Here is a 21,195-nt window from a genome sequence, read left to right as displayed (position 1 = left end):
CATTATGAACATGATATTTTGAATTTGAGGTCACTAACGGAGGATGAGGGAATTCTGTTAAGGGGTGCCAAGCGAATGAGTTTTCAATTGATATGCGAGGGAGTGACGAAACCGGAGGAAAGGCGTTTGGGGCCTGGGTCAAAACGAGGTTCAAATTGTTTAGAAAATGGTTCTTGTTTTTTGTCTAAATTTACTTTTTAGATTTATATTTTTATCTAAATCTTTTCATATTTTGGGTAGACTTATTTTTTATTATTAAGTTGTAATTCGAGTCAGGCGAGATCAGTTTTATTTCGAAAAGTTTTCTTCTAAGGCTTGGTTTATATGGACTGAGTTGTTTCTGCTTTTTTTCGGCCTATGGTGAAAAAGATCATCTTATATAATTATTTTATTTTTTTTAATAACACAAAAATCTGATGATAATTATAGTGACAACTTCTAAAATGAGAATCAAAATAATTTTAGCCATTAGATCGAAATAAATGGTTTTAAGTTTTAGATTTTGTATTTATCTTATTTTACTAAAATAAAATTAACAACACCTAATCTTTCCTCTTCTTTTTTTCTTTTCATCGTGTAACTAAAGTCTTAGGTTAAAAAAACTTGATAATCTTTATTTTCAAATTTAACTGTATTTTTGAGTAAAATTGGAAAGAAGAGCAAGAGGGTTATTAAGATTAATCAATATTGGTATTAGATATTTGTTTATCTTGATTGAAAAATTGATCCATTATTTGAGATTTTTTGGTTGAGTAAAAGTGAAAAATTAAATGACCATTTCATTCTTACAAAAAAATTGAGATTTTTCTTAGTTGATTTCAACCCTCGCTTTTACTCCGCCAATGAAAACATTCCAATTTTTTAGAATGAAATGATCGAACAGTTTTTCAATAAAGAAAACAAATACTTAATACACAAATTGATTAATCTTGCTAACTCTAATATCTTACTTTCAAATTTTTTTTTAAAAGATAAATCTGAATGTAAAGATTATTCAATTTTGTTTTGATCTAAAAGAACAAAAAAAAAAATGGAATGTTGTTGATTATTCAACTTATTTTGATTTAATATCTCCCTGTTTGTTGTTCATAATTAAACACAATGAGTTACCATCACCATCCGGTATCCCAAACATAAAATCCAAACAAGTCCCCCTATCTGAGAACATAACAAAGGATTCAATGGGCATAAACATGATGGCCTTATTCAGCAAATTAATCGATTAGTCTCGAATGTAGTCGATCTTAACGTTACCAATCGAAACAAGACCCTCCCCTTCTTGAGGCACCAATGTCACCACAATGTTGTCTTCACCTTCAATACCCAACTCCTCCAACAAATCCGATATTGAAAAAGTCAAGGTTGTGGTAAGCTTTGCCCCAGTCTGGCCATGTCCATGTGGTAAATTCGTAAAGCTCCCGACGAATTCTGAGTCTTCTGGTCCCACTGGTTTCCCATCATCTTCATCATCGTCGTCGTTAATGCACACATCGAATTTCACTGGAGCATCTTTGTCTAACTGGATGTTTTCAATAACCAACACTTCTTCTTCTTCTTCTTCTTCTTCTTCTTCTTCTTCTTCATCTTTTTTTCCAATCTTAGTCCTTGATTTCTTTGGCCTTGGAACCTCAAAGCGAACTATCTTGTCTAAAACTATAGGGAAAGCAATGGTATTGTTTATTTCGGCTGCCATTGCTCGACCAGGAGCACGACCAGATGGGGGACGGCGACGGGGAGCCCGACCACGACTTCGAGGAGTTGCCTTGCTTCCAAGCCATGGAATATCAACACTTTGGTAATCGTACCCCAAAGCTCTGGAGTCAAGGCAATCGCGAACCTTAACACGAACCGGATTTTTATTCTCATCGTAGAAAAGAAATGCAGAATCGAGCCAATCCCTGTCGTCGATATCACGTCGCTTCTTCCCCGGTAATGTCTTCCAAATGTTCCATATTCGGTCAACATTGGCGTGATGAGCGTAGAAAATTGGGTCTCTACCGGCAGGATAGAAACTCCCCATGTCTTCATTATAGGGTTCTTCCTTGTCACCAACCCAAATGTGAACGGCAATGTGAGAGCCGTCCTCAACGGAACCCGCTCCTAGATCGCGAGTAGAACCAGCGCGGTTACACCTTTCCAAAGAAAAGAGAAGGGATCTTGGTGCGTACCATTTCCCTATACATCAAATTGAGATTACATTTTATTTGACGTTCCCTTGATAAATCATTGTCTCTGCCACCGTTTAGATTAACCAAACTGGGCGGTAGGTGACTCAAATCGCGCTTGCTATCGTAGAGTGGTGAATTAGAGCCTACATAGATTTCAGGCATAGATATGCCACTGGGAGAATCCCAGTTCCAATATGGAATCGCGAAATCTGGATCGTTAATTAATTTCCCCAATATCCTCTCGAAGAATTACAGATAAAACCTATGGAATGGGAAAAATAGCCATGAACCGTGAACTTGAATTGGTTGACTGGGGAACAACGTTTGAGGACAAGCATCATTGCAATAGGGACAATGAACATTAGCTTTTTGCATGAAACTACGAGGATCATCCTTATCAAGTTCTCTCATGAGCCTCAATGCTTCTTCAAATTTTTTCAAGTACCGAGAATCAACTAAATGTGCTGCCGGCCTATACCGTATTTTACGAACGGAAGGTGGTTTGAAATCTATGATAGTTGTTGATACTGGTGGGCAGCAGGCGACACCCATGGTGGGAAGACCCGTCTTTTGAACCGTTGCTTCCGCACATTGAGACAGGTCAGGGGCGGCTATTGGGGCTGCCAATGCAAATGGGTCACCACCAAGAAGGTTGGTTGCACCATAAAAACTTCCTCCAAGGCCTAGAAGGATATCCCTCCTATCGAACCTATTGAGAGAAGAGTCTGCATTTTTGGTTTTGCACGACACTACTTTCTTGGAAACAAAGTTGAAAAGCTTTTTCTTCCTAAATATGGAACCTCGACATGTTTTGGAGAAATTGGGAAGAGTGATGAAAGTTGATGGGAAATTGGCAGTGGAAGCCATAGCTAAATAGCTTGACTTGATTGTGTGATGATGATTAAACTAAGAAAGCATGGAATTTATAGCGAAAATCGATGGGGTTGGATCCTTTGTCATTATTCATGTGCAAAAGGAAGGAAAAAGAAAACGTTGAACAAATCAGTATTCTGGATAACGTGGTGTTTTATCCACAATTTTTATTTGGTTTTTTTAGTGCAAATAATCGTAAAATTTTATGGTTGCAGACGGATTCACATGATTTCATGCAACAAATTTTCACTTGGGTCATTCTTGGAAAGGTGACAAAACGTGAAAAACATTTGAAATCGTCGGTATATATATACACCCTGTCTATACAGGGACGGGCCGCACGGAAAATTATTATTATTTTAGATTTTCTTGAAGCTCTTTTAAAATTATAAGTTAATGATAAAATACATTTTGACCCTCTAGAGATAAAAATTTCCCACCTTAGTCTTTTGAAATTCTAAATTAATAAGTATATACAAAATAAAATTATACTTTCATCCTTTTAAAATTTTATAATTGAATTTTGACCCAAAAATAAACTTCTGACTTCATCCCTATGTTTATTTAGGGATGACACCCCCAATAGCCCCCCAAAGTGGATAATTTTCTATTTAAGCTCTTTACAATTTATAAATTTTTAAATTACTAATGGTAAAATTGTACTTTGGTCAACCAAAAATGATAAAATTTTGATTTAATCCTTTAAAAATTATAAATGTCGAAACCATTTTTTATTTTGAAAAATGGGGTTGGCTTGGATTTTGAAAAAAAAAAAAAGAAAATGGGAGTCGCCACCGATCCTTTTTATTTAGGTATGATCGGGTCACCTCAAAAAGTGGTTATTTTTAATAAGCAATTCGACTTTATTAAAACAACGATTTTGGTCCACGAAATTCCAAAAAACGGGTTCGGGAGTCGGTTACGTACGAGGAATGATTAGCACCCTCGTAATGCTCAAAAATTGGTACCTAGTTAATTAATTAATGTCTTAATGTCGAAAATTGAAAACTTTGAAGAGATTTAAAATACGATCTTTTGTTTTTTTTAACTTATATAAAACAAGTTACTCGATAAAACCCTCTCATTTCGAAAAGAGAAAATGTCACACCCAATGAGTTAGGGCATGATATTTCACTTCCTCAAAAACAAGCTTGTCCAAAAAAAACTCGTGCAATAAAATTTAAAAGGATATTCAATTGTTTAAGTCAGATGAAGAAATCGCAGCCCAATACGTTAGGGCACAATTTCTCAAAATTCTAAACATTGAATATTACCTTTATTATTTTTAGAAAAAAAAATCCTCATCTCGAGAAAACAACATGTCATATCCAATGCGCTAGGGCACAACGTATTGAATTCTCGATAATGAGCTTTTTATTTATGTTTTGATTAAAGAGCATTCTCGATTATTCAGATTCAACGAAAGATTTGGAACCCAATACGTTAGGGCTCAATCTTCTCGAAGATTCCAAATATCGAGTATTGCCTTTATTTTTCAAAATTTTCTCTTTATACAAATTTGGGTAACAATTATATAATGGAGTACTAACAATTGTAATAATATAAATATAAATAGCATGATCAAGAACAATAATAATAATAATAATAATAATAATAATAATAATAATAATGAAAAGATAAATAAAAAACAAATCAATCATGTATACACAATATCAAGTAAATAAACAAATAAAACCGAAACATTTAAAGAATATAATAATGGTCATGTGAATAAAGAAATAAATAAACATCAAGTAAAGCAATAATAATAATAAAGAAAATAGATAAAAATTATAAAATATAAAAATATATATATGTACATTTAAGAAAAATATTTATGTATGTGAATTATAAAAATAAATAAATAAATAAATAAATATAAATATACATATTTTAATATGTAAAAAAATATAAGTATGTATATAAAATTATGAAACATAGAAAATATATAAAAGTATGTGTATATATATTTATAAAAAATTAAAAATGTGTACGTATATGTATATATTATAAAACGTATGTATGTATACATGCGTATATATAACAAAATTTGAAATTTAAAGGCATAAAAATTAAATAATAATGATACAAGATTAATGATGCCACATAATAGTATTAATAATATTAAAATAATTAATTTAATAAAATAATAATAAATAGAGGATTAAATAGCATCAATAATAAAAGACCAATGAATTTAAAACAAAGAGTATAAAATAAAAATATAAGGCAAAATAAAATGTAAACAAATTTGAAAATAATGAATTTGAAAATGAATAAAAAGGGAAAAAAAGATTTGAAATGAACAATATACAAATCAATAGATAAATTATACACAAATCAACAAAATAAGAACAAGCCACAGAAAATAAGAACGCAAGAGAGAGAGAAATTTAAGTGAATACTTTTAAGAATTATTATTACTCCCCACTCCCCCCTTTTACAATGAAGGGAGAGGCCTCTATTTATAGTTGAGCCTCCCCAAATCCAACGGTACAGATCAATTACATCAACGGCTAAGATTAAATGGTATCTACAAATTAAATCTCTAAGATTACAAAATCATATCTTCTAAGATTGCATATCATATCTAAGATTGCATATATCATATCTAAGATTGCATATCCTTAAAGATTATGTTTCCATAAGCTTGTAGATGGACCTTTAACCTTTTCAAGTAATGGGTCATTCCGATCGGGCCAAATGATATAATTTTGTACTGGACTTAGACTTTGTTTTATTATTTTGGGTTTATTATTTTTTTGTGAGCCCGAGCTAAAATTGGGTATTACAATAAACATATATGCTATTAAATTGGTGAAATTGTATTTTCACTATCGTTAAAATAAACAATTTAATTCCACCCCCTCCCCAAAAAATGAAATTTCCTGGCTTCACCCCTAAGCTAATTATTATTTTAGTCCCTTGAAGTTTTTAAAATCATAAGTTAGTTTAATTGTAAAAATACACTTTGGCACTCTAAGATGAAATTTTTCCAATTTAATCCCTTCAAAATTCTAAATTAACAGGCATATACAAAGATAAAATTATACTTTAGCCCCAAAAGATTTTTTGTGTTTCTTTTATTTATTAAAATATATTTTTATTTGATATAATTGATGTAAAATAATATCATCCAAGTCATTTAATATAATTAAAAATATTAATTATTTCAATAATTAAAATATTACCAAATAAAATATTATATTTTTTCAAAAAATTATATTTAAAAGATTAAAATTATTTAAATAAAAAAATTAAATTAAGTGAAGCGGGGAGAAGATAGATATATCCAATATCTATGGAGCTAGTAATGGTAGTGTTCAAGATCATACACCCATGATGGAGCATGGCAGATATTAGGACCAAGCATACCAACTGTGGAGCGGTGATGGAATTGACAATATCCACCCCGCCTAACTTAATTACCATCCCTATATACTTTATCATGCACATTTGTATGTGTTACAAGTTAAAGATTACACAATCGAATTAAATGAATAATTTTATTATTTTTTAATTATTTTAATATTTATTTAAATTTAATATTATATTTATTTTTATCAAATCAATCAATTCTCACTTATGTTGGTTTTCTATAAATGAAATTTTTAACATTATTTTAAGTTAGATTTAAGTTTAGTGGCATCAAAATAAGATAGTGTGAAAGGATATTATTGACTCTACCAAAGGAGAAATTGTACCTGAACTTGAGAATTGATGCATAGTTTGATGTACATGCAAATTGACTTCATGTTTTACTAATTACATATTTTACACGTGTGTTTATTTTTAATTTAAAAATAATATACATTTTCATATAATTAATATTAAGTGTTTCTTATAATTAAATATGACTGATCATCAAGAATATTGAGTGAATAATAATACAACATCAAACCTCGTTATTGAATGAAACAAAGGCATAATGATTTATTTGGCCTCAACTTTATAAAAAAAAGTCATTTTATTCCTCAATTTAATTTTTCATCTCTTTTAGCTATTGAACTTGCATTATTTGTCAAATTACCTCAAAATAGATGGAAAAAGTAATGTCGGTTAACTTTGCTAACATGGCATCCATGTGAAAGTTCACGTGTATCTCACATCAGCAATTAATTGATTTTTAAAAAATTAAAATATTAAAAAAATATTTCTTGTATTTTTAATAATTTTTTTACTTTTTTAAATTTTTTTATATTTAAAAAATTAATTAATTTCTAACGTGACATTTATGTGGATTGACAGATGTTAACTTTTTCATCCAATTTAGGGTGGTTTGACAAACAATGCAAGTTTAAGGGCTAAAAGAGGTAGAAAATTAAATGAAGGGTTAAAATAATTTTTTTATAAAGTTGGAGGGTCAAAAAAATCATTATGCCTAAAAAAATAGTGACAAACATATAAATAAATCCGAGTAGCTTTGTTTAAACCATAATTAAATAATAATTAATTATAAATAAATACTAATAACCTAAACTCTAAACTTAAAAGACCCTAAATCCTAAAACCTAGACCCAAGAGTTATTAGTAGTTATTTATAATAATTACTAAATTATATTTGATTATGTTTGTTGAGGCAAAATGTGTTGAGAATTGCTGAGTGGCACTCGATAGTGCCAACTACAGATTGCCATTGAAGTGGTTAAATACTTAATTACCTTATTTGCTTTGGTAATTTAACGAAGAAAATAGTTGGACCTGGTTATGTGCTATTTAATTGAAGATTTTTTTGGTCCATTTATGGAAACTAAATCTTAGCTTTTGAAAATTAGATTGGATTGGAGTGAATCAAATAAACCCTTGGAATATGGAGGATCAATCAAGATTTAATGATTTATTTTGTAACTTTTTGAAGTTAAATGACCAAAATGTAAACATATTAATAATTTAATGATCTTTGGTGTAGTTTACCCTAAATAATAAAATATAAATTGATATTATAAATATCCAATCCCTTATACCACCTTACCAATATTAGCTTCCCCACTACCACATGTATACTGCCTACCGACACTTTCAACATATTGTACCACCTGCTCGCTACCTGCCACTTTCAGTCCACCTTGATTTATCTGTTTCCGTCTCCTTCCCCTTTGTCTTGCTTCTTGTCTCCTATCAACGCCCTTAATTCTTACCTTTTCCATGCCTTAAATATGTTAGAACTTTTTCGGCTTTTTTATTTTAATCCAGGAAATCATCAACCATATAATTAGAGAAATAGGTCAAAGACCATATTACATCAAGGTGGTGAAGACCATTGTGCAGGATATTGCAGAGCACGAGAATAGGGCCGAGAGGCGCACGGCTATGCCCTAATGAAAAAACTCTCCAAAGGAGAGAGCAAAGAAGCGTACAAGAGGCGCTTGGAGATGAGCACTCATTCAGGCTCAAGTTTGAGCAATTTTTTATTTTTATTTTTAGGAGATAGATTAAACAGGACCCAACTCACTACGTTTGAAGGTTTTTTTTTTTTTTTTTAAAGTAAGCTGGAAATTTTATTTCTAGTAAAAATAAATTAAATAAATATACAACTATTGATACGTCCACTGAAAATAGTAATATAACCTGATAGAATTCATTAAAACAAAACAAAAAATTAAAAGTATTTATTAAGATTGAAACAAAATTAAAGCCAGATGAATCCACAACTAAATTCCATTGCCAGCAAGCAAACTGAAAACGTCTCTATTCAATTCTTCAGAAAATAATCACTTTAATCGATCAAGAAAGAGAGAATCGGAGTTCAAGAGTCGATAGTATCTCCGCTACCAAGACCAAGTATCACTAATTGAGCGGATCCACCCATCGTCGATCCATTACTGCAGCGTTTTCGACACCCACCGAGGTTTCCTCCATCTAGTGCATGGAACAAGAATATGACTACCCTATACTGACGAGCGTACATGTGCGGAGTTGTTAAATCGACACGGTACAAATCGAAAAGTTAGTTCTCGGACCTATTGCTTTTTGCCTTAATATCCTTCACAATAATACTAACCGTTGAGTCGTCATCCATAGAAGATTGAAGCTTCTTATTAGGCCTGGTCAGGTCAAGTTGCAGTTAAGCTTTTTTTCTGGTTTAGCTCGTCTAAAAAACTTGTTTTATTGTTTAAAATAATAAAATATTAAACATATATTTTATATTAATTTTTATAATCAAATTCAAATTTAAAAATATTTTGATTACTTAAATTCTATTTTGGTTTGGTCTCGGCTCGAGACATAAAACCTTTGCCGAAACCAATTTATGGATAAGTCTAGTTCTTATTACTTTTTTTTTTTTTGAATTTTTGAAATAATTTATATTTTTTGAATTTTTAATTTAATTTTGAATTTTAAATAATGCATTTCATAATTTTTAGTAAACCTTTTACGATTTTTTATTGAAAATAAGAAAAATTTTTAATTTTTAATTTTTAAAAAATATTTTTATGTACTTTTAATGTGTAAGAATTAAATTGACAATCACCACATCAATAATAGGGACGAAAAATATGGTATTGGCAAGTATCGTTGGAGGCCCAATGTGGTGAATTCTCAACAATGTCGAAGGTTTGGAAAGGAGTTGTGGAAGTTAGAAGACACGAAGGGATGGACAAAATGTTAGGTGAAGGAAGCTTTATATGGTGCGTCGGCAGTGGGAGATCAGTTTCATTTTGGATGGATCATTGGATTGGACTGTGTGCTTTGAAAGACAGATTCCCCAGACTTTCTTCTTGGCTTTGAAGAAAAATATCACGGTGGACGAGGCTTGGGATGATCTTCACAAGGGTGAAAGATTTTTCAAAAGAGATTTGTTTGAACAGGAGAGGGTGTCTGCAATGGAGTTGTGGCAGATTTTCAAAGGGGTCTCTTTAAATGAGAACAAGGCAGATCAGTTAATGTGGGAGGTGGACAGCAAAGGGAAATGTACTGTGAAGAAAGTTGTGTTTTCTCTTGATTGTGAGGTTCTTTGGCGCATCAAAAGGTGTGGTTTTCTTTCATTTGGAAGCTATGCGTTCCAACAAAGGTGCAACGCTTCCTATGGCTGTTATTCCAAAATGGCATACCTTCAAAATGCATTTTTAAGGGATCGAGGTATTCCAACAGTTAATGGTCGTGTTAATTGTTCTTGGTGCAATGAAGCTGAAGAGAATTGTGATAAATTTTTCTTTCGTTCTTCCTCTTGGAAAGCTTAGGACTGTTTTTCAATGGTGGGGTGTTATGTGGGTGATTCCTTGGAATGTCAGTGATTTTGTGTACGTTGCTGCATGTTTGGAAGATCGAATGTTAAGAGGAAGTGGCTTCTTGCTTGTGGCGCTATGTTATGGTCATTGTGGCTAGCTAGGAATGAATTAATACTTAATGGAAAAGAGTGGATTGCTGAAGAGATCATTTTCCTTTGCAAAATGCGATCTATTTGTTGGATTAGAACCATTATTGGTGGTAAGTGAGCTTGGTTGGTGGCATGAACCATGGTTTGAGAATGGTCGGTTGAAAGGGGGCAACATCCTTTCCTTGCAGATGGAGGAGTCGTCTCTTCATTTTTATTTTATGTCTTGTATTCAGAGTGAAGAAAGGCTTGGGGGATGGTGTGGGGCGATTGTTGGGGTTGATTTATGGCCCCTTGGAGTGGATGGGATTGTTTGCAACGGAGTGTAAGGCTGTTCGTCGACAGAAGTTAGTGATTGGGCTGCCTACTGATGATATGGTGTAGATGTTGAAGTATGCTGGAAATGCCCAAGGGTGAATGTTGGATTAAGAAAATTATATATTATTCATGAACTATATAAAATTCTTAATTTCTTGCATAAATATATGTAATTATTTATTGTGATTCCAACTCAAATTAAATATAATTCATATAAAGGTTTAATCAACATGGTGAAATTTCAAAACAGAATTAATCACCGACATCTCAACCTTGAGCGAATCAATTTTAAGTATTGTTGGTATTAGTAGGCATTATAAAGGAAGAAAAATAAATAAATAAAATATATAAAGAGAGAAATAATGTAAAATAAATAGAAAAAGTTAAAACAATTAAAAGTTTATATGAAGTGACAATCTATAATTGGTTGTAATTTTTTAACTAATATAACATTTTGGTGTAAAATGGTGATGGAAGAATAGTTTAGGTATCACTTATGATAAAAAAATTTAAGTACCAATTTGGGAAAAAGAATATACTAATTTGTGGGTTGAACTTTTTTAAATAGACTTAATGGGTTAACTAGCAGATATACCAATTTGGGGAAAAAAATAGCTTAAGGATAACTGATAACAAAAAAAAAAGAGTTTAGATACCAAAATGAAAAAATAACATAACTTAGGCACCAATTTGCGAATCAAGCCTTCATATAATTATAATATATATTAGATTAGATTATATAAATGTATTCTTTATAAAATATTGCATGTAAAATATAAAGCTACCTATCATATAAATAATTAAAAAATTCATTTAAAAATAAGTAATATAACTTTTTGGGTTAATGAAAACATAATAATTTAATATAAATTTTAAATTTATTTATTATTTTATAAACTCATTTAATTAAAGTATTTTAATTGACTCGAAATTCTTATAAATGTATGACAATTTTTTATAAAGTAAATATATTTAATAAAATATTTTAGTAAAATTAAAATTTTTATTTATAAATATGATAAAATTTAAGCATAATGACTTATTTAGTCCTCCAACTTTAGAAAACAAAAAGTCATTTTAACCCTTCATATAATCTTCGCCACTTTTAACTATTAAACTAGTTTTTTTGTCAAAACACTTTATAATGAATAGAAAAATTAACGCTTAATAATTTTGTTTATGTGACATTCCACATGTATGTCACATCAATAATTGATTAAAATTTTAAAAATTATAAAATTTATAGAATTTTATTATAATTTTATTATTAAATAAAACTTATAATTTTATAATATTTTTATAATTTTAATGCTTTTTAATTTTGTAAAAAGAATTAAGTAAATGTTGATGTGGCATACACGTGGATGTGTCAACAAAGTTAATAGATATTAATTTTTTCATTTATTTTGGGACAATTTGATAAACAACATAAATTTAAGGGTTAAAAGAGACAAAATTAAATGAAGAACTAAAATGATATTTTTTATAAAGCTGAAAGATCAAATAAACCATTATACTTAAAATTTATAAATAATACAAAAAGTAAATGGTAAAATTTAATAATAAAATTTGGCAAGATTGGATTGTCGGGTTCAATCATAATTTAGATGTTTGTTCAATCTTTAATATTGAATTCTAGAGTACCTCGGACGAGTTAGTCTTGTAAGATATGTCAAAGCCTTAATTTAAACAGATTACTTGGAAGCATTCAATGCTATTCAAGATGGCTATTTGGAGGTATCAAATTTAGTTTTGGTTGGACGAATTAAATAGATGTTACAGTGCAAGAAGTATTGGATAGTTAAAGAAATCAAGTTGTTACTCTGTTAACTAAAATATCTCGTGATTGAATTGATGATAGGCAGAAAATATCAGGCGCGTTTAGGAGTTGATTATCTTCTTGAGCAAGATAAAGCTGCCGCTGCTTTTGTTCATTTAGCTTGATATTTTTATTAAAAAAAAAAGAGACACATGCAAGAAACAAATTAATGAACCCCATCAATCCGATCTAGCGAGAACACAAAGGATGAAGCAAAATATTCACCCCCAAATCAACAAACGTAGTCGATCTTAATGTTACCAATCGAAACTTCCCCTTCTTTAGGCACCAAAGTCACCACAATGCTATCTTCAAATGGATTAATCTTCAAATCCTCCAGCGCTTCTGATAATGGCAAATACAGATTTGTACTAAGCATCGTCTCGGAGTGGCAATTATCTCCGTGCGGTAAATTCGAAAAGCTCCCCACGAACTCCGCATCTTCCGGTTTGCAAGGGTTGTCGTCGTCTTCGTCGTCATTAATGGAGACATCGAATTGCACTGAGTCATTTCTGTCTAGCTGTATGTTTTGAAGAACCAATACTTCTTCATCATCTTTTTTCTTTGATTTCTTTGGCCTTGGAATCTCAATGCGCACGGCCACCTTGTCTAAAACTATAGGAAAACCCCTGCGGTTTTTACTCTTTCGTCTGGCTGCTACATCCTGACCCCGATCCTGACCCCGCCCCACACCAGGACGACTCCTTCGAGGTGTTGGCTTGCTTCTAAGCCATGGAATATCAACACTTTGGTAATCGTACCCCAAAGTTTTAGAGTCAAGGCAATCGCGAACTTTAACACGAACCATATTTGCATTCTCATCGTAGAAAAGAAACGAAGAATTAAGCCAAACATTTTCGTTGAAATCATGTCGCTTCTTCCCTGGCAATGTCTTCCAAATGTTCCACATTCGATCAACATTGCCATGATGAGCGTAGAACAAAGGGTCTCTACCAGCAGAATAGAAATTCCCCATGTCTTCGTTATAAGGTGGATTCTTGGCACCAACGAACTTGTGAACGGCGATATGAGCACCGTTCTCAATGGTACCACCTCTCGGTTCGGGAGTACAACCGATATCGGTTTCGGATACACAACCGCCAAGGTACGCCGCTCCATGGAAACAAGAAGCGGTCTTGGCGGACCGTACCATTTGCTGATACATCACATAGAGATTACTATTTATTTGTTCCCTCTTTGCTAATTCATAAAAATCATCCTTTTTTTTTGGTTTTACAAAAGATTTACCGTCATTAAGATTAACCAAAACGTCCGGCTGATGCTCCAAATTGCGGTTTTCATCGTACAATGGAGAGTAAGGGTCTAAATATATCTGAGGCATAGTCATCCCACAGGGAGAATCCCAGTTCCAAAATGGCATTGCGAAATCTGGATCACCAATCAACTTGCCCAATATCCTCTCAAAGAAATACAGATACATCCTATGGAATGGGAAAAAAAGCCACGAGTAGTGAACTTCAAGTTTTTGATCGGGGAACCCCACTTGACTATAAGCCCCATTGCAATAGGCACAATGAATATTGGCTTGTTGCATGAAATTACGTGGATCATCCACAGGGAGAGCTTTCATTCTCTCCATTGCCGATTCAAATTTATACAGGTAATCACGATCAACTAAATGTGCTGCCGGCCGATAACGGATCTTGCAACCTAAAGGTGGTTCGAAGTCTATGATCTTTGAATCTTTTAACTTTGGTGGGCAGCAAGGGACATTCATGCAGGTTGTACCGGCATCTACGGTTGATTCCCCACAGCTGGACAGGTCAGGCTCAATTGGGACGACTGCCAATGCAAATGGGTCTCTAACAAGGCTGGTTGCACCGTAGAGACTTCCTCCAAGGCCAAGGAGGATGTCCCTTCTATCGAACCTATTGAGAAAAGAAGTGTGATCTGCATCGTTTTGTTTCCCATTGCTGGCTTTGCATGACACTACTCTTTTGGAGTTAAAGTTGAAAGGCTTTTTCTTCTTAAATATGGAACCTTGAGATGTTTTGGGAAGGAATGTTGAAGTTTGAATGGAGAAATTAGGAAGGGTGAGGAGGGTTGATGGGGAATTGGTAGTGGAAGCCATTGCGAACTAGCTTGATTTGATTGTGTGAAGATGGTTAACCTAAAAGCATGGAATTTATAGTGAAATCAATGGGCTTGGAGCCGCTGGCACAATTAAAGTGCATTGAATTACTTTTTGTCATTTGACGGTGATGGATCTTATATGGAGCGGGGTATAGTAACAAAAGTCTTCAAAAACAAAGGTTTTTAGAAAACGTTAAATTTCATGTGAAATTTTAATTATGAAATCGACAGTACAATAATCACCAGAGGTGATTCTACAACGAAAATTATCATTTAAATACGAAAAAAAATACTACAACCTATATCCACATATTATACATTTGTCTCAGCTTCCTTTTCAATGTGATTGGTTAACCGGCAGTGGAAGCTTTTACTAGAGGGGGCGCTCTTGGTCCAGTGAATGTCGCTTGTTCATCCTTATCATTTAGTAGCCTAGAATAACATTCAAAATGACAATGACCAAATTTTTACCTTATGAAGCATTTTATTTTAGATTTATCAAAATCTCGTCATTTATCCTTACTTTGGTCATCATTGATTTTGTAATTCTTGCTACCATTTCTGTTGCCACTTTTTCTATTAGCTCAAACTTCTCCCTATATTGTTGGAAAAAAAATTTAGAAAATACAGAGGAAAATAAATTTAGGTTGTGATATCTAAAATAATAAACACTTAATCCAAATTATATCTTTTTGATTCGTTTAGGATTAGCGCTTCGACCGAGTAGCCTTCTCCACAATCCTCAAGCTCATGTCTGCCAAATGTGAGCTCACTTCGAATTAGAAAATTTTTCATAAAAATTACCAGTGGGGTAATTTTGCAATCTCTCTAAACTTTTGGGTCAAGTTATAAATCAAAAAAATATCTCTAGAAATTTTTTAGAATAATCTCTTCAGAAAATTTTCTCTCTACAACTTTCTCTTGAACTCAAGTGTGTGTAAATAATGACTCAATGCTCTCTTTATATAAGGAGAGTTTAGAGAGTTCAACTATGATTAAACTAAATCACTTTAATATTCAATTAATATAATATAATATTTATCAAGATAAATATTAGATTAAATTTAATATTAAATCTTATTAAAATAATAAAATATTTATCTACAAGATAAACATAAAATTAAATTTAATGTTAAACTATTAAAATAATATTATTTTTGAAGTAGTTAATTTGAAATCAAATTCTCTGGTAGAGTCCCAATAGGAGAGTAACCCTTCCACAACTCAATCATCGATGACCAACTGCCGCCAGTCACCAGGACGCCGCCGTTGCAGCCACCCACACCGACATGTCCGGTGACGTAGGTGCGACACCCTTACGGCACCCTAAGCTGGTTTGGTTCGGGTCAATGTCAACCCGACCAATTCAATCTAGTCACCAATTGGACCGTCGGCCCGGTTTCACATACCGGGCCCAGTTCGACCAGTTTTTGGGTCATGGTCTTGGTCTTGGTTTTGGGCTCTCACGCTCACGATCTCAGGTCCAATTTTTAAGTTCAATTACCTATTGGGCCAATTGTCTTACTTGAAAATTAATTTCCAAAAATATCATATTAATTTTAATTGATTTGATTAATTTAATTTTACTTGATCAAAATTAATTTTCCCAAAAATCACTTAGATTTTCCAAATTAATTTTTTAAGAAAAATTTTTAATCAAATTCTCTAGTTGAACAATTCTCACGACCACCTAATTTAATTCCATATCGAATAAATTAACTCAATTAAATCATTTCTAAAGTCGTAGAATTTTCTTCTGATTCAAATGCAGAACGATCAAGCTTTTGTTGAGCTAACGGATGGACCAATTGAACATATACAATTAGGCTCTAATGATTGTAATTATGTCCAAAAGCATCGTTACGATAATTCGCAATTACTTAATCAAGAGTCAGTCCATAAGAAGTGCCATAATTGAAAACTCCTTATTGTATACTCTTTAAGAAAGCAATTCATCCAACTACTTTGTCCAATGACCTCATGATGTGTGTTACCCTCATATGATATCATTGATTCCTTTGAGTTAAAGTCGTTCACTTAATACAATCTTATTTTATCTCATTATCACCATTGTGTCTTCTTAATGATTAATACGACCACTGTCAACAAATGACTGTAATAAATTACTCTTTCGAGAATAAGCACCCTGTGGCCACGTTTTATATTTATCAATCCATACAATGCCAATGAGAGGATATCATTAACTCTTTAATTGAGCTATGAATTACATTGTTGCTAGTAAAGTCATGTCATACACAAGTTATGTACCCAACATACCGACTGTGGGCTCGATCATCCTTAGAGCATAAGCCTCCACTTGTATCAAAGCACATGGGTTCGATACGCATGGTCAGTGGCTAACTTAAGATTTGGGTAAACCACACCATGAACGTCACAAGTGAATTAATTCACAAATAGATTCAAAATTAATTCATTTTGGGTCCAGTCCAATGTATCATTCTACCAATGAATACATCTATTTCTCTACTAATGGAGTCAACTGCTCCAATAGCCAAGACTAGCAATCTCCCCAATTGGAATTGTAGAAGACATAATAATCCTTCTCAGTATGTGAATCAAATGCTCACTTTGATTCTTTTACGAGATTACGAACTAATTTAGATTATCTACTAAAATAAGTCGTCTTTCTCACAATGTAAATATTCTTTACAATGTCACTTATCTTCAGTTTGAACTTTAGACAATCAATGAGCTAATATTTGCTTGTCACAATTTTGCTATGTATTGTAAATATAAAAGACCGAAAATACAAAAGACATAATAGCGAAATGTGAAATTAATTTTATTTATTAATTCACTGTTTAAATAAATAAAAAGCAGTTACATGTTTACTAAAATATGGGCACATTTCCCAATATATACCTCTACCTTTACCTATTCCTCTAAAATTGAAAAAAAAAAGTAAAAGCCTTCAAAGTTTGTTCCTTGAAGGCTGAAGTACAATTCATCTTTTGCTCATGTACAAATAAAGAGTTTTACAACTCATCAAGAGACAAGACATGTCAAACTTCAGCATCATGGAGTGCAAAATCTTCTCCACTATGGTGGCACCCTCCATCTTCTCATCATAGAACTACATCCTATTACAAATCTCCATGGTTCTAACACAATTGCTAGTGATAGATTCCCATTCATTTATCTATAGAGTCTCGAAGTCCCTCCTCAAGGCTTGAAGATGTTATTACTTCACTCTGGCAGTGCCTCGATACTTTTTCTTCATGGAATCTCATATATCCTTGAAAGTTTTTTTGCAAAGAACAGTTTTCAAGATGGGACAATCAATAGCTTGAAAGAGATGATTTTTCACCTTCAAATCTTTCAGTATTCTCGCTTCGAACTTTACTTTCCAGGCATTAGTCAAAGTTTCTCCTTCTGCAGGCTCTTCGATACCTGCCTCAACCATTGGCCAATACTTTTTTGACCATAGGAAATTCTCCATTAGCGTACTCCAATGGTCATAGTGATCATCAAAATAAGGAATAACTACTTGAACAAAACTACTTTCCGAGGCCATAGGTGAAAGGTTTTCTAAGCTAACAAGAATAAACTTGGCTTTGATGCCACTGTTGGAAAAAGGGTATGTTGTCACTTTCACGAATGGTGCTTGTGAGATTTCTAATCCATCTAGAACAGTTGTTGCTATTATGGAAATAAGTCAGAATAGGTTGTTTCCATTGAAGATTGAGGTTGTTCAATCTTGTTTAATAGTTGTACCAGCCCAATTTTGCCCACCAGCCCACTGACCTAATGACCCAAACCCCAACAGCCAATTACAGGCCCAATGTCCTAGCCCAGCAAACCCAAAGTCAAACTAGGGTTTCAGCTTTTCTGAAACCCTAGCGCCGTAGCTACCTGCCCTTTGACACTGCCACCGCTTGCCACCGTCGGCCACTTGCACCGTCACTTGTAAAGAAGAGAAACAAACAAGACAGGAACAGTAACAAAAATTGACTTTAAAAGCCGAAGAACATGTAACTTTGAGGGGGCTTTTTCTTTTTTATTTTCCCAATTTTTGTAACAAAAAAGCAAATATCAACAGAATAATAAAAAAAATCAAGCTTCAAGGTGATTTCCTAGTTTTTTCGATTACAATCTTTTTTTTGGTTATTTTATTTTCTATTTTGATTTCTAAAAACGAAAATAAAAAATAAATAAAAAGGAGAAACTCACCGCGGGTCACTGGTTTCCTCCTCGTTGGAGACTCCTCCGGTGACGAAACCGACTGTAGGGAAGCCTAACGACCTTTTCCCCATCGTTTTTGGTTATTTTGAGGCCGAATCCGAGTTTAGAAGGTCGGGATCTATAGGGGCACGCCTTTCTATACTCGCCGGCCACTGTGTACGGCGTCGTCGGCGTCGGCGATCCGACGGCCGATACGGTGGCCCTTGGCCAGACCCGAGACCAGAAAATGGGGGGTTTGAGAGCCTTTTTTTTTGTTTTTTTGGAGAAAAAAGGAAAAATGAGAAGTTTTGACAAATTTTTGGCTTTTATAGCTTGCACAAAACGGCGCCGTTTAGCCCCATGACCCGCGCGTTTTCATGGAATAGGTTATTTGCAATCCTGGCCCTGCAACTTTGTTTATTTTCACTTTTTAATTCGGCCCTGCAACTTTGTTTGGATTTCAATCGGATCCCTGACCCCTCAGCGCCCTAAAAAGTGGACACGTGTCCAGGGTCTGGTATATTCACTCATTTGGCCCCCCGCCCTTTCATGCTATTTTCCATTTTCATCCCTCCGTATTTATTTTATTACAATTTCGACCCTTTAATTTTATTTTTATTCCTAATTAGTCTATTTGTGTTATTTTTGTATTTTATTTACATACTTATCTATTCATTGTTATATTATTGCATCATATTATTATTATTTTTATTATTATTATTATTATTAGTGCATTTTATTTATCCATTTATACCATTTTTAGATTTTGTTATATATATATACTTTTTTATGTACTTTATAATTTGTCTATACATACATTTTTATATATAAATATACATACATACATGCGCTCTTATAATATATATATGTATATATGTATATATACTTGCATGGGCAGATTTTCATAATCTATCTATACTCATATACTCATATATATATTTTAATATCCATACGCATGTCTATATCTATATGTATATAACCGTGTACCCTTTTATATTCACAATTATGTATATATTCATACAAATGTTTTTTTATATATTTTATATATACACATCAATACTCTTTTTAAAAATACACACATGTACATATTTTTAAGTGTTTTTTAAATGTGTATATATATACATACTTTTATCTTTTATATACTTCATAATTTTTATATACCTACATATATACATATTATAATACATACTTACATATATTTTCATGTATAATAATTTTAAAATATGTATACATGTATATACTTTTCATATTTCCGTAATTTTATACACATATGTATATACACTTACACATTTTGTATAATTTCAAATACATACATATACATTTTTATATACATTCCTTTTATTTCTTCTATAATTTCATTGTTTCGTGCGACATTTGCTTTCTATCTTATGCTCATTTTATTTGAAAAGCTTATCTGCTTATTACCTTGTATAATTAGTTTGTCTTTTATTTATCTTTTATTTGCTACTGCTCGTATTATTTTTACTTGCATATCATAATAGTTATTCTATCATATATAATTTTTACTCGAATACGTAAAAAGCGAAAATTTTAAAAATATAAGTACCACTCGGTATTTGGAATCTTCGAGAGAATCAAGCCCTAACGTATTGGGTTCCGATTTTATTTGTTGAATCTAAATAATCGAGATTACTCTTTTTATAAAAAAAATATAACTAAAAAGCTCATTATCGAGAATTCAATACGTTGTGTCTTAACGCATTGGACGTGACACGTTATTTTCTCGAGACGAGGATTTTTTCGCAATAAACGCAATATTTAATGTTTAATATTTTGAGAAATTGTGCCCTAACGTATTGGGTCGTGATTTCTTCTTTTGATTTAAACGTTTGAATATCCTTTTAAACTTTATTACATGAATCTTTTCAAACTCAAGTTTTAAAAATCACGTCCTAACTTACTGGTCGTGATCTCCCTTTTAAATTCGAGATAGCTAAAATGTCTTTTAAATAAGCATTTTTATTCGCGTATCGGGAATTCGAGACATTGTGTCCTAACTCACTGGATATGATTCTTTTTCTCGATCAACGTGAAATATGCCCTTTTTCCCAAAAATTCTCAACATACAAGGATCGTATTTTTAAAATTCTTCAAAGTTTTCAATTTTCGACATTAAGACATTAGCTAATCAACTAGGTACCAATTTTGGGCGTTATGAGGGTGCTAATCCTTCCTCGTACGTAATCGACTCCCGAACCTGAATTTTTTTCTTCTGAATTTTGCAGACCAAACTCGTTGTTTTCATAAAATTAAATCGTTTATTAAAAACAACCACTTTTCAAGGTGATCCAATCACACCTTATCAAAAAGGATTGGTGGCGACTCCCGTTTTTTTCGTTTTCGTCAAAACCCAAGTTGACCCCGTTTTCATCTAAAAAAAATGGTGTCAACAATAGTAGAAGTTA

General features: G+C 32.5%; 1 protein-coding gene and 1 pseudogene across 1 annotated transcript; both read right to left on the bottom strand.

Annotated features, from left to right (window-relative positions):
• Window positions 1-1,028: 1,028 nt before the first annotated feature.
• Window positions 1,029-3,095, bottom strand: LOC105772677 (polyphenol oxidase I, chloroplastic-like; annotated as a pseudogene).
• Window positions 3,096-12,599: 9,504 nt separating this feature from the next.
• On the bottom strand, window positions 12,600-14,625 carry LOC105772676 (polyphenol oxidase, chloroplastic). Its single transcript, XM_012594084.2, has one exon. It carries the CDS (start codon window positions 14,583-14,585, stop codon window positions 12,726-12,728), a length of 1,860 nt encoding a protein of 619 aa, XP_012449538.1. The 5' UTR covers window positions 14,586-14,625; the 3' UTR covers window positions 12,600-12,725.
• Window positions 14,626-21,195: the final 6,570 nt, after the last annotated feature.

The sequence above is a fragment of the Gossypium raimondii genome, chromosome 6, assembly GCF_025698545.1.
Source record: "Gossypium raimondii isolate GPD5lz chromosome 6, ASM2569854v1, whole genome shotgun sequence".
NCBI lineage: Eukaryota > Viridiplantae > Streptophyta > Magnoliopsida > Malvales > Malvaceae > Gossypium > Gossypium raimondii.
The sequence above is the reverse complement of the archived record's forward strand: the minus strand, read 5'-3'. Positions and strand labels throughout refer to the sequence as shown.